This window comes from Trichechus manatus, unplaced genomic scaffold (assembly GCF_000243295.1).
Source record: "Trichechus manatus latirostris isolate Lorelei unplaced genomic scaffold, TriManLat1.0 scaffold00038, whole genome shotgun sequence".
In the NCBI taxonomy this organism is placed as follows: Eukaryota; Metazoa; Chordata; class Mammalia; order Sirenia; family Trichechidae; genus Trichechus; species Trichechus manatus.
In genome coordinates, this window is record NW_004443974.1 from 19,133,258 (window position 1) to 19,147,558 (window position 14,301).

Sequence of the window (14,301 nt, forward strand, 5' to 3'; positions counted from 1 at the left end):
TCTTGATAATGGTCAGAAATCAAAAGATGCCTCCTGGCATGGAGAGTACGTGAAGCCCCTTCAGTCCCCAGAGCACACGGCTTTCTGAAGTGACTGGTGACACCATTCATCTCTAACTTTTCTTCTTCCCTTCTTTCCCTCTCCCTCCCCAGCAAGCTCCTCCACAACTGAAAACCCTTCTGTTTGGCGCTAGGTCAGGTCAAATGCTTTCTTGACCTGTGGCCCAGAAGTCACCTTTGAGTTACTAGTTGCCATGGAGTCAACTCTGACTCATGGTGACTCCTTGTGTGCCAGAGTCGAACTGTGCCCCATAAGGTTTTTAATGGGTGAGTTTTTGGAAGTAGATCATCAGGCCTTTCTTTCAAGGGGCCTCTGGGTGGACTCAAACCCCCAACCTTTTGGTTAGCAGCTGAGTGCATTACCATTTGCACCACCCAGGGACTCCCACCTCTGAGTTAACACCTCCCAAAGCATTGCTTGTTTTGCTCAGGTAAGTAAAAAGCAGGTGCGATTTAAGGAAGGGAGAAAGGTGAGTTCAGGGAGATTTTAGGGCTGTATTCTTGAGCCTCCTGCAATGCACATCAAGAAGGTTTAGTTGTGCTTGCTTTCAAAGCTGCGGAAAGCAGACATTCTGGACAATCTCCTCATGGACAGGTTGTCCCCTTGGCCCTCCGGCTTGGAGGACTTACTCCTCTGGAAGGGGTTTCGCAGGCTTCCTGTGTTCCGTTGCCTGTCGAGTTTGTCACTGATGGAGAAGCTCTTCCTGGTGTGTGTATATGGCACACTTGGCTCCTCTGCTGAGTAGCTGTTGGCACGCTCTATCTTGGGAACAGTGATGTTGTTGGACAGGGTTCTGTCTGAGTTCTCGCTCTCCTGGGAGGATAGTGTGATGGCGGCTCTCCGGCCTTTGGCCTCATTCTCCTCACTGTCAGAGCTGGGGTGACTCAGTTCTGCTTCTCTCTCTGGATGGCAGCAAGATAAGTCCTCCACTTTGTCTCTGAGACCTCCAGGGAATGTGGCTCTGTCAGCAATTGCTTGAGGGGCATTGACACACCTTGTGTCAATACAGTCTGTAATACTTGTATATTCCGCTGTTTTCATGGGCACCCCAAAGTTGGCATAATAGCTCCTCGAGGGAGAAAACATAAAGCTATGAGATTTCACAATGGGGGCCTCTTCCAGAAGAAAGGGTGTGGTGGCTAGGTAGCGGCTACTTTTGGAACGTTCAATGGTGTGATACATTGGAGGGTCTGAGTCCCAGGGGTTTTGGCAATCTGGGAGATGGGTATAATCTAAAGAAAAAGATCTAGTGTCCATGGAGGTGATGTCCTCAAAATCAGTGCTCCGGCTTGGAGGTCTGTCTGTGGGTGCAAGAGTTGCATAGGCACTACTTGAAGGGGCTGTGGAAGGTGCTGGAACCGAAAAGCTTGGCTCGCCCAGCCCAAGGATGTTCATGGAATTGTCGAGAGGGTCTACTGTGTCTATATCACAGTGGAGCTCATCCATGGTGGAGACATAGATGTCTATACATGATGACGGTCTTCTGGAGTCGGGGACGATGGCCAAGGTGTTTGTAGGGGCTGCGGGAGCTTTGGGTTCTTTTGATACAGAGTGGGAACTAGTAGCCCGGTGCAGGCTCAGGGACCTTTCTTTAAAAATACTTTCCAACTTTTCTATACCACCTTTGTCTTTCATACTGACTGCATAGAAAGAATGGCTTCGCATACGGGGCATTAATGTTGGAGAAGTTGGGGACATGGTCTCCTCACCTGCAGGATCTATACTCTCCTGGAGCTTGAAGGTATTCCCCTCTTGGCTGTTGAAGCTGCTCTGGCGGACGATGTAGGCTGCATCTGTGCAGTCTGAGGAGGTTCGCGAGTGGATTTTGTTGGACTCAGCCCGTTCCAGACCAGTCAGGCGTTCCAGGGCCGTGGCCATGCGACCAATGAGGTCCTCAAGCTGTGCAAGCCGGATGTCCACAGTCTGGAGTGAGGCCTTCATGCAGTGCTCTCTCTCGTTGACTTCTTCCAACCTCATGGACATGTTCTCCACCCTGTGATGGGGGGAACATAGAGCAAGAGTCACTCTGGGCTGGGGTCCTCTGCTGGGGGGCTACAGAGCATGGACAGAGGGGACAGAAGTAAAAAGAGAGGGGTCATGGGTAGTGGGGGGGGGGCAGGAAGCAAACAATGGCTTTGATGCTGTCACTTGAAAATCACAGAACCCAAATCTTTTTGAGCTGAAGAGGCTTTAGAAATGATCTAATCCAGTGGTTTTCAGCTGCCAGTCCCGTTTTCCTACAATGAAATTTAATGCACAATCCCGTTAAAAAACCAGTTGTAGTTGAGTCAGTTTTGACTCTTGGTGACCCTGTGTGGGTCAGAGTAGAAGTGTGCTCCATAGGGATTTCAATGGCTGTTCAGCTGTAGATCACCAGGCCTTTCTTCCAAGGCCCCTCTGGGTGGACTCGAACCACCAGCCTTTCAGTGAGCAGCCAAGCATGTTAACCATTTGCACCATTCACACAATCTCAATAAATAAACACAAAAGTGGAGCAGCTCTTTTGTTTTTTTTTTCTCCAATATTTTCTTTCTTTTTTTTTAAATTGTTGCTTTAGGTGAAAGTTTACAGAGCAAATTAGTTTCTCATTAAACAATTAATACACATACTACTTTGTGACACTGGTTGCCAACCCCTCAATGTGTCAACACTCTCCCCTTCTCGACCTTGGCTTCCCCATTTCCATTCGTCCAGTTTTCCTGTCCCCTCCTGCCTTCTCATCTTTGCTTTTGGGGTAGTGTGCCCCTTTAGTCTCATATACATGGTTGAACTATGTGTGTTATTGTTTATGTTATAGACCTTGTCTAATCTTTGGCCGAAAGGTGAACATCAGGAGTGACTTCAGCACTGAGATAAAAGGGTATCCGGGGGCTGTACTCTTGGGGTTTCTCCAGTCCCTGTCAGACCAGTAAGTCTGGTCCCTTTTTTTGTGTTAGAATTTTGTTCTACATTTTTCTCCTGCTCTGTCCAAGACCCTCTATTGTGATCCCTGTCAGAGTAGTCAGTGGTGGTAGCCGGGCACCACCGAGTTGTACTGGACTCAGGCTGGTCGAGGCTGTGATAGTTGTGGTCCATTATTCCTTTGGACTGATCTTTCCCTTGTGTCTTTGGTTTTATTCATTCTCCATTGTGGAGCAGCTCTTTTTGAAGTGGACCGGAGCCAAATTCTCACGCTGTCACTGTCTCCATGGCCTAGCTATGACTTGGAGCAGGGCTCAATAACCTGAAGCAAGTATTAAGGTATTGGCTTAACAAGGTCACCAACAAAATGAGAACGCTGTATTTTGATAACTACCTAGAATTTTGTAGTAACATTTTAGAATATAGATATTTTTATTGCAAAGTAGATATAAAATTTGTATTTCATGGACTGAGATTCTTTTATTTTGCATTTTCATAATCATTTAAAAAATTTTCATGATAATCTTTTTAGAATTTAGTGCCTCTATGAGTTGGAAACGACTCGACTGCAATGGGTTTGTTTTAGGTTTTAAAAGGCATTAATAAGGAGCTCTGGTGGTTCAACGGTTAAGCGCTTGGCTGTGAACTGAAAGGCTGGCAGTTCAAACCCACCCAGCAGCTCCTTGGGAGAAAAGACCTGACAATTTGATCCCGTAAAGATTACAGCCTAGAAAGCCCAATGGGGCAGTTCTACTCTGTCCTATAAGGCCGCTATGAGTTGAAATTGACTCAATGGTACCTAGCAACAACAACAACAACAAAGGTATTAATATGGTCCAGTTATCAAGGCACTTGGGTTGAGCCATGTAATCCAGTTCTTTCCTTAATAAAGGAAAAACAAAATCAAGAAATTTAACCAAGAACACATAAAATGATTTGTGGTGAATTCTGGAGTATCTAGCAATAGTAAATTATCCTACTCTTTTGTCTCCTGCGTGCGGGTGCTTGTGTTCACTTGCTCTCTCTCTCTGGGTAACTGGCATTGGAGTCCCTGGGGGATGTGAACTGTCAGCTCCTGGCAGTACATCTGAGCAATGGGCAATGTGTCCACATGGCACAGTTTTCTAGGAAACACATGGATATTTGTCCATTAATATGTAACTTTTTCAAGGCCTCAGATAGAGAGAGAGCTTTGGATTTTCAGCTCCTTTCTCTGTTTGCCAGAAAATTGTTTCACATCATTTCATTATAAAATGGTCTCCTTTGCAGCGACAGATGTGTATAAAATATGTGTATTTCTTTAGACTTTATTAATATTGGCTGGGTACCTATGGATAAAATCATTCAATGGCATATGAGTATAAGCCTATGATCTAGACTGCATTCTTTGGATAAATAAAGGGCTAGGGACAGAAAAATGCCACTTATGTAATTTCTCTAGAGCCATTAGAGAAAATCTGAATTGGATAGGCAGATAAAATGTCATATCATGAAAACTAGAGGGGACTGCCCTCAATCTTAGCAACTTGAATCATATTGACAACAGTCATCGATGTATTATATCTTTTTGTACTATTTATAGTTTGCTTCTGCCATCTTTATATCTCAAATGCTTAAAATTTAAAGCTACACATGCCTTTGTAAAGTTCTGGGTGTTCTTTAGAACAGTGGTTCCTAAACGCTGGGTTTTGAATGTGCCAGCCTTGAATGACGTTTTTATGACTCTATAGCAAAATAAGAAAAATGAGAAAATTTAAGTGCATTTTCATAAAGCTAGCTTTATTAAATTTAAAGGACTGTCTTCTCTTTATTTTGAGATTGTTTTTAAAGCCCTAATGGCCTACAGAGCTGTTTGGTTAATGAGATCTAAAAGTATCTAAACACTGGTGTAGAAAAATCTTCTTTTATTTCTTTCCTTTTAGCTTGTTTTAGAAAAAGCAAAAGCAATGCAATTCTGAAACAAACCCCAATCATTATCCTGACTAATTTATAAGTCTCTTGCTGTCATTTATTCAGGATGTATTGAGCGTCCATAGAAGTCAGGCACTAGGACTGTTTCTGGGGTTCCTGGGTGGTGCAAACGATTAATGCACTTGGTGGTTAACAAAAAGATTGGAGGTTCAAGTCCACCCAGAGGCACCTTGGAAGAAAGGAATGGCAATCTACTTCCGAAAATCAGCCATTGAAAACCCTATGGAGCACAGTTCTACTCTGACACATATAAGGTGGCCACGAGTCAGAGTGGACTCGATGGCAACTAGAAAACTGGAAGTCCATTTCTACTCTGGGGAAGATGCTCAATGATCTAGATGGACCACAAACCTGCGGAGGAGCCTTGAGTTTGGTTGGGTCTCTCTTGGTTTGAGTATGGGTCAGAACTTTCCAAATTTCTGGCCAGCAACTCTAGCCCTGTCTTGGAATCAACTCAGCAATCTCTAGTATCTAGGAGGGCAGCTACTACTACCTGGTGGAGAACTCTAGGACCTGTAAGTCTGGATGTTTTTGTCTGCTGATTTTGTGTATACACTTTAGACAATTTTCTGTTCTCTCATAAGCTTGGTGATTTCTTGGACGCTACCAGTATGCACAAGGGCTCTCTGTTTTGTGGCTGTGCAAACACATTCAACTGATAAAAAAGTATGCCATGGCTTAAACCATCTGCAGGAGGCATGAGACTATGGAACACACCTTTCTGAAGTCACCCGTATCCTTTCATCATTGGATGAGTTGAATCGATCATCCTTTTCCCTGAAATATTCTTCTATGCACTGCTCTTCGAAATCATGTACTTTCTTGAGTTCGTCATCAGTTATGAAGAGTTCTGTGAAAAGAGAGAGAGAGAGATAAGAGGCAGAAAAGTAAAAGTGATGATATCTGATTGGTGGGTCTAATGACATTCTTAATCTAAGTCAAGATTATGAAAAGGGGCCTAGATTCTTTCCTAAATCTCAAACTAAATCCGCATCCAAATCAGGGAACTTGTCGCTGTCCTCTTTTTGTACATTAGATTCACTATGGGTGTATGAAGTTCACCTAAGCATATCCGGTTTACTGCAGGGGCTGGTTAGAATTATGCAAGTTGTAAGCCCTAAAACATAGCTAAATAAAGAAAAGGGAAGCTACACAGATAATGCAGTTTTCATAAAAGCTCAAAAATTTCTGGGCTGAAGGGTGTGGTGGACGGACATTGTTGGCTGGCCTTTTGCAACCCCATTCTCCCTTTCCCACCTTCCCAGTACTGGGGCTGGAAAGCCAAATATACATACTTCCAGCTTCCTTGGAAACTAGCAGCAGTCATGCAGCCTAGTTTGGCCCATGAAACAAGTCTGTTGCAGGGAGGCGTGGTGCTTTGGGAAGAGATTTTGCTTTTCTGATACAATACAGATACGTGGCTGCTGCTTTTCTATGTTTTTTCTCCTTCTCCTTTTCTTCCTGCCTTGAACATGAATGTAATGACTGGAACTGCAGCAGCTATTTTGCCACCATGAGACAAGACAGCATGATGAGAATAACTGAGCCTAAACATAGAAAGGCTATGGGTCTTTGGCTTCACTGAGCCATTTTTGAGCTCTGGGGTATTTACCTCTTCACTTTTTGTTATGTGAGAAAAATAAAGGCTTATTCATTATGTTATTGTTAGCCTGATTTTGTTACTAGCAGCTAAGCCATTCTTAACTGATACAGTAGTAGATGTTCAATGTTATGATTTACTGTTCAAAATACTGCCATATAGTAGGCTACGGCCTGGTCTGCAATGAAGTTGGTGTCAGTGTCAGGAGTTGTAATGGATAGAAAGTTGGGCAGTGTTCAACTCTAACAATATATAACAATTAAACTTTGCACGCACCCAAGAGCCGTTATGACACCGACTTCATTGTAGACCAGGCCTATAGTGTGATCTTATTCAGAATTCGGTACCATCAGAAGCATTGATTGTTAGTTTGAAGCCAAGTTTCTTGAGTTTCTCACCCTGTAACACCTGCACTGCCTATACCACCAATTATATGCCTAGCAAAAGAAGTCATCCCACTATAAGTTCTAACCCAAAAAAGAAGGTGAACAAGGCTCTAGACGTGGATGTAAAGATGAAGATCATTAAGGTCTATGATAATGGGAAAAAAGTTGGTGAGATAGCATGTGAGGAAACACTGTCTCATTTGACTGTTCCGGCAATCATTAAGGATAAGAATAGGATTTTGAAGGCAGTTAAAGGAGCAATTGGCATAAAACTGACAATTTTAACCAAGAAGAGCCAAGGGCCAATCCATGAGATAGAGAAGCTTTGATGATTTGGATAGAAAACCAAATCCAGAAGAGGATTTCTATGAGTTTACTGACGATTCAAACGAAAACACACAGCCTTTTTGAAAACCTGAAGGAAAAGCAAAGAGAAGACTTCTGCAAGTACTTTAATGCCACCAAAGGCTGGTTTCATTGCTTTAAATGCAGATTTGGCTTACACAACATGCATATAACTGGAAAAGCTGGAAGCGCTGATGTTGAAGCTGCCAAAAAATTCAAGAATGGGCTGGACAAGATAATACAAGATGAAGAATATCTACCTGAGCAGATTATGTAATGTTTCCAACCCGAAATACAAAGATCAAATTTATAAAGATACTGATAATAAAAGGCAATAATAATGAAAACTAAAAAAAAAAAAAAACAACAAAATGAGGAATTCCACTTATGTCAGAACCAACTTACAACAGAGTTGTTGTAATGGAACCCTGTTGTAAGTCAGGGACTACCTGTATTTAATATTTACTCTTCTGACACCTTGAATAGTCTCATTTGGAATTTAGTCAGTCACAAAAGGACAAATATTGTGAAGACCACTATTATAAGAACTCAAGAAAAGGTTTAAACACAGAAGAAAACATTCTTTGATGGTTACGAGGGTGGGGAGGGAAGGAAAGGGGTATTTACCAACTAGATAGTAGACAAGAATTATCTTAGGTGAAGGGAAGGACAGCACACACTACAGGGGAAGTCAACACAACTGGACTAAACCAGAGCTAAGAAGTTTCCTGAATACAACCAAACACTTCGAGGGACAGAGTAGCAGGGGCGGAGGTCTGGGGACCATGGTTTCAGGGGACATCTAGGTCAATTGGCATAACAAAGTTTAAGAAAATGTTCTGCATCCTACTTTGGTGAGTGGTGTCTGGGGTCTTAAAAGTTAGTGAGTGGCCATCTAAGCTGCATCAATTGGTCCCAACTCACCTGGAGTAAAGGAGAATGAAGAACACCAAAGTCACAAGGAAAGTATTAGCCCAAGAGACAGAAAGGGCCACATAAACCAGAGACTTTATCAGCCTGAGACCAGAAGAACTACATGGTGCCCAGCTACCACCAATGACTGCCCTGACAGGGAACACAACAGAGAGTCACTGATGGAGCAGGAGAAAGGTGGGGTGCAGAACTCAAATTCTAGTAAGAAGACCAGACTTAATGGTCTGAGACTGGAGGAACCCCAAAAAGCATGACCCCCGGACTCTTTGTCAGCTCAGAACTAAAACCATTCCTGAGGCCAACTCTTCAGGCAAACATTAGACTGGACTATGGGACATAAAATGATACTCGTGAAGAGTGTGCTTCTTAGCTCAAGTAGATACATGCGACTAAATGGGCAGCTCCTGTCTGGAGGTGAGATGAGAAAGCAGAGAGGGTCAGGAGCTGGTTTAATGGACACAGAAAATCAGGGGTAGAAAGGAGGAGTGTGCTGTCATAATATAGGCAGAGCAATTAGGGTCACTTAACAATGTATGTATAAATTTTTGTATGAGAGGCTAACTTGAATTGTAAACTTTCACTTAAAGAGTACAACAATAAAATAAAAATAGTGTCTCATTTGACTACTTTGTCTACTAATACTAATACTCAATATCTAATACTATATATCTAATACTCTGTTTTCAAATACTACTTTTTTAAAAAAACCAACAATATGTCAAATTTTACAAGGAAAATTAAATTTTACACTGCAGAGTACTTTCATCCAAGGTTCTCCAAGAACTTGGCTTTGGAGGCAACTGGCAGTGTCCTGGGTTCTCTTAACTAGGCTACAGATTGATAGTGAAAAGTTTACTTTGCCTTATTGATTAATATAATGCAGATGCCCATGTCCCTGCCCTTCACCCTTTCTGACCCAGCCGCATCTCTGAAATCTTCTCTGAGAAAGAGCTGACAATTTGCTCCACACCTTCCATGTTTCCTGTGACCTGGTCATGCTTGTCATTGCTATTATTGGTGATAACAAGAAAACCATGAACTTGAACTTTATGTAGCTGGCTTTTTCAGGTCTTTGGCCTTCTGTGAGGGTGTGGACACGAGCTGAAATGTTTCTCCAGACTGCCCCACTTCCTTTGTTGTATTTTGAGACCACCCTCTTCCTAAACTCTGGATAAATGAGGTTCTCCTCTTACCATAGATTGGACAACCTTTATTGTAAATAAATGACTTTGGGGCCTGGGGTTAATCCTCAGCTTATCATCCACTGCAGGATATAGTCCATTAGTAACATTCCTCTGCCCCTAATTTGGCAGTTCATGTGCCTCTGTACTGTTCAAGGTTTATATCATAGGTGGTTCTTCTTCTTTGTCGTCTTCTCCTACTCCTTCCCTCCTTTCCCTAAGATTTCTATTTGCCTAAAATTTGAGGTTTAGCTGGAAAAGTGAATTTTGGAATTCCAAGCTCTTCCTAGTTTTCCAATTTTAATATCTAGAAAGACGCTTGGCATTGCTATGACAGGGAAGTTGTGAAAGCTTCAGACTTAGAAAAGCAGTTGAGTAAGTGGCTTTGGTTTTAAACCTTAGATGCACTGGTGATCATATGGAATGTGACCAAGAATAACGTGACTTGCCTGTTAGGAAGGTAGATTCCTGGGCCACATTTCCAGAGGTTCTTTTCAGTTATCTCGAGTAAAATCACCACGATTTGAGAAACCACAGTAGCTTGCTTGTATGGGCCTGGATTCCCAGTGGTTCTTAACTGAGGGTAATACTACCCCTCTAAGGGACAATTAGGAATTTGCAGGACCTACTAGTATTTAAGGAGCCCTGGTAGTGCAGTGGTTAAGCACTGGGCTGCTAACCAAAAGGTTGGTGGTTTGAACCCATCAACAGCTCCATGGGAGAAAGATGTGGCAGTCTGCTTCTGTAAAGAATTATAGCCTTGGAAACGGTATGGGGCAGTCCTACTCTGTCCTACAGCGTCGCTCTGAGTTGGAATCAACTTGACGGCAACAGTTTGGGTGTTTTTTTGTGAGTACTAGTATTTAATGTTTAGAAGCCAGGTATGCTAAACCTCCTGCAATGTGTGGAACGGGCCTACACAATGAGGAACTGTTTCCCATAAATGCCAATAGCACCTCCTTTTAGAAACACTTGGTTAGAAGGTGGATGGTGAAGAATCTTCCATTTTGTTCTTTGAATAATGGGAACCAGGGCTGGTTTCCTCATGAGGTCCTATAGGCACAGCGCATGAGGCTTGGGAAAACGCTTAAGACCCCCAAAAATTATAGGTCCAGAAATGACAATGGAAAATCAAACTTTGTCAAATGCAATTCAACAACTCATATGTAATGCTTTCTAACTTACATACAGTAAGACTTGTGAAAGCTGGGACCTGTGTAAGGCAGATACCTGTCAGAGATGGAAAACGCAAATATTTTCCACTGAAACAAGTGATAGGCGGTAAGACTGCAGCCTGTCAAAGGGGGAAAACTTGTGAGACCTGGACAAACAAGGCAGTCCCGTCAAGTTCCGGCTCGCACAGTTTTCACTGTACAACGTAGCACTACAAAAACCAAACTCGTTGCCCTTGAGTCGATTCCGACTCATGGTGACCCTATAGGACAGATAAAACTGCCCCCTAGGGTTTCCAAGGAGCAGGTGGTGGATTCCAACTGCTGACCTTTCTGTTAGCAGCCTTGCTCTTAACTACTGCGCCACTAGGGCTCCAGTGTAGCCCTGGGTGCATATCAACATGGTTAATGTATTTTGTGGTGGGACCTCTGGAATGTAAGAAAGTTAGAACCCATAAAGGTGCTAAAACAGACCTGCTGGAGATTGATTTTTATCTTACTAGGAAAGGAGGTGAGGCTGAGAATACTCAGTTTCAGCTTCTAGTGTTTTCTTTCTAGCACTACTTCTTATGCAAGTGTACCCTCCCCTCCCAAGTCCCCAGAGCTGGTTTCTGTCTGCAGAAAGCGGGAGGAATTAGGTGCAATTGGTCCTGTGTGATTGCCCATAGGAAGTGGTAGGGCTTTCTGTTGTGTGGTCGGCCAGGGCTGCCACCGGACCCTTACTCAGGCCGTAGTCTCTTTCATCTGGATCGCTCTCGTGCTTCCTCCATCGGCAGCACAGGTGCTGGAATAGCATGGTCATGTGGCTGAAGATGATCAGAGGCGGGGGCAGAACTGGCCTCTCATGGAAAGTCATGATGAGCTGATACCTTTGAAACTTCCACACTTGATTGGATATCGATTTTACCTCAAAGAATGTATTGCTGAAATAGAGACCGAGACAATCAAGTGAGAAAATCTATCGCTCTCCGAAGCTCCCCCCACCTGCCCCCTCCAAGTGCGCTGAGGAAGGACCCACTTACTTAAAGACAGCAATGAGGAGGTTGACCAGCAGGATGTTTGCCACCAAGAGGTAGCAGGCCATGATGGCTGGCACGATCCAGGCTCCTGTCTTGCAGGGAGGCAGCTGGATTATTTTACCATCCTCCCGGGTCTCATTCTGGCCACAGGGAGCTGAAAGAAGCAACATAGGCAGGAAATAAGCGACCATGGCTACTTGACTTAAAAAAAAAAAAAAAAAGACTGATTTGAATGAAGGTTTTAGATGGAGAAAAGATACAGCCATCTGAAAACAAACAGAAAAAATCCAAAACAAACAAAATAGAAAAATGGAAGCATTGCGAATATCCAAAGGGGCCGCTACTCCACAGTGGAGTGGTGGTACCTGTGTTCCAAGCTGTCCTCACACCTGAAAGAGGTGTGAGGTGCCACTGCCAGCTCTCTCTGTCCTTTGGCCCTGACGTTCATGGCGCAGCGTTTGGTGTCCCTCAGAAGCTGAGTGAGGGCTTTCCTGGGAGTGGTGAGAGGTGCCGAGACAGTGTCCACTGCCCTGTCAAGTTACTTTCAGACTGTGCTGTGGAGGCCAGAAGCCAACAGCTGTAAGACCAGCAGCCAGGGCTACTGATTGGGAATTAACACCAAGACAGCTGTTAACTGCTGCAAAAAACAACCCAGCTAAAGATTTGCTGTCTCAGTATGGAAAGAACTACACAGGGCAGTGACTTGGGAAGTATTTAGAGGCTTGTCACTTGGCGTTCCTGATGGATGGGGTTTCACGAGAGAGGGATGAGGGACAACGGTGCCTCACTCCCTATGGTGTACCCATTCCAGAAAGGTGCTTTTCAGGGAACAAAACCCAACTGCACTGAATAACCGGGAGAATAGGGGAAAGAGATCTGGGGGTAGGGTGAGGAGGAAGGTGATGTGTGACTGGGTGAGCATAAATAACGTGCCTAATGAGGCCTGCTTGGAGTTTCTGGGTAAATTCAAGGAAAAAGAAGCAACAAAAACAATTGACAAAGCCCCCTAATACTGCACTGACAGTGTGGCCCAGGGAGGTGCTGATGCCCTAGGTGAGCAGGGATAGGTGAGGCAGGCCTCCCTCTCCAGCTCCCTTATTAGAACAAAGTCCTTTTTCATCTACCTGTATAAAGGTGGTGGTGGGGAGGGGCAAGAAAAATAAGGGTAAGGGGCAGTTTTGAAGACCTCTTGAGTCCCTGCCTGCATGGTGCAAACGATTAACCTGCTCAGCTGCTAACTGAAAGGTTGGAGGTTCAAGTTTACATAGAGGTGCCTCGGAAGAAAGGCCTGGAGATCTACTGAAAAATCAGCCATGGAAAAACCCTTGGAGCACAGTGCACAGTTCTACTCTGACACACACGGGGTTGCCATGAGTCAGGATCGACTCCACGGCAACTGGTTTGAAGACCTCTCATCAGTGGCCACTTTTGAAGATCTGCCAGGAAGGTTAGAAAAGTTGATGCAGCCTCTACTCTCCAGGCTAGAGCACCTGGCAAGGGGTGTCCATTCCTTCTGGAGAGTTCCCGTTGCTAGGCTGTGTGCTGTATAGCAGTTCTCCACCTTGGCTGCACATGGGGATTACCTGGGGAGCTTTCAAAAATACCTGTGCCCAGCAACACCCCAGACAATTAAATGAGAATCTGCAAGGGTGCCACAGGCATTGGGAGTTTTTTTTTTTTTTCAATCTTCCCAGGTGATTCTCATGTGCCACTAAGGTTGAGGCCACCGAGCTTGAATTAGGCTGGAAAAACCACTTGATGGGTGATGTACCCTGAGGTCCAAAATGCATCCTCTCAGCAAATCAGGGATTTCATCATCTCAGGACACCAGGACCCTGTTTTTATGCCCAGAAAAAGGTGGCAAAGCTCTTCTTTTGGTTCTGCTGGAAGATGCTTGGATGTTAGATGCAGGTGTTGACAAGGAGCTGGACTCTTTTTTATTATTGGCATCATGGCACCGACTACCCAAGACATACATGTAAAGGCCCTGATCATGTCCTCCCTGGGAAGGAAAACCCCCACTGGCTTCAGGATGAAGTCCAGACTCTGAGGGTGACTGGCCCAGTGCCCACTCTCGCCACTTCCCACTCTTGCTCTAAGCACAAACTGGACCGAGTCTCTTGCGGTTTCTGGAAATGCCACACTCTCTTTTACTTCCGGATTTTGAGCCAGGCTTTTTCCTTTGCTTCCAAAAGCCCCTCTGACACCTTGTTCTCACTCCCACCATTCACCTGGGTGAATCCTATTCATTCTTCAGTGCTCACCCAGCTTGCTGAAGCCCACGCAGCTCATTCTCTGTCCCTAAAGGGTACCTTCCTTGTGGTCCAAGGGTCCCAGAGCACTGTCTGCTTGTCCCCTGGTAGGTCTTCTCATTCTTTATGGCCATTGTCAGTTTACTGGTCTGTGTCCCACACCAGATTCCCAATGGAAACTTGCTCTGTGTGGTGTCCCATTGCCTGGCATAGTGTATACACCCCCACATCCATACATGTCCACATGCTACCAGTATTTGTTGAATGAATTAAAGATATCATGTCGACATGATCTGGTTGATGGGCAATCACAGACAGGTCCCACACCACTGCAGGACTACTCATGATGTCCAGTCTGAACTCCTAGTTCTGAAAGATTGTGATTTCCTACCTTGGGACCTTTCCAGAAGTCCCTCCCTTGGTTTGGCACAAAGGCTTCCAACGCCCAAGCATTCTTCATGGTCTGTGTTACCCACTTGGC

The 14,301-nt window shown here is 44.4% G+C and overlaps 1 protein-coding gene across 1 annotated transcript in view; it reads right to left on the reverse strand.

Moving 5' to 3' along the window:
• Nucleotides 1-591: 591 nt before the first annotated feature.
• The window catches only part of LOC101348343 (transient receptor potential cation channel subfamily M member 3), a 623,677-nt gene continuing 609,967 nt past the window's right edge, over nucleotides 592-14,301 (reverse strand). The window contains exons 21-24 of the mRNA XM_004375847.1: nucleotides 11,572-11,722; nucleotides 11,273-11,472; nucleotides 5,650-5,782; nucleotides 592-2,053 (exon numbers count right to left, since the gene is read on the reverse strand). Of these exons, the coding sequence (XP_004375904.1) occupies nucleotides 592-2,053; nucleotides 5,650-5,782; nucleotides 11,273-11,472; nucleotides 11,572-11,722 (1,946 nt within the window). The remainder of the gene's footprint in view (nucleotides 2,054-5,649; nucleotides 5,783-11,272; nucleotides 11,473-11,571; nucleotides 11,723-14,301) is intronic.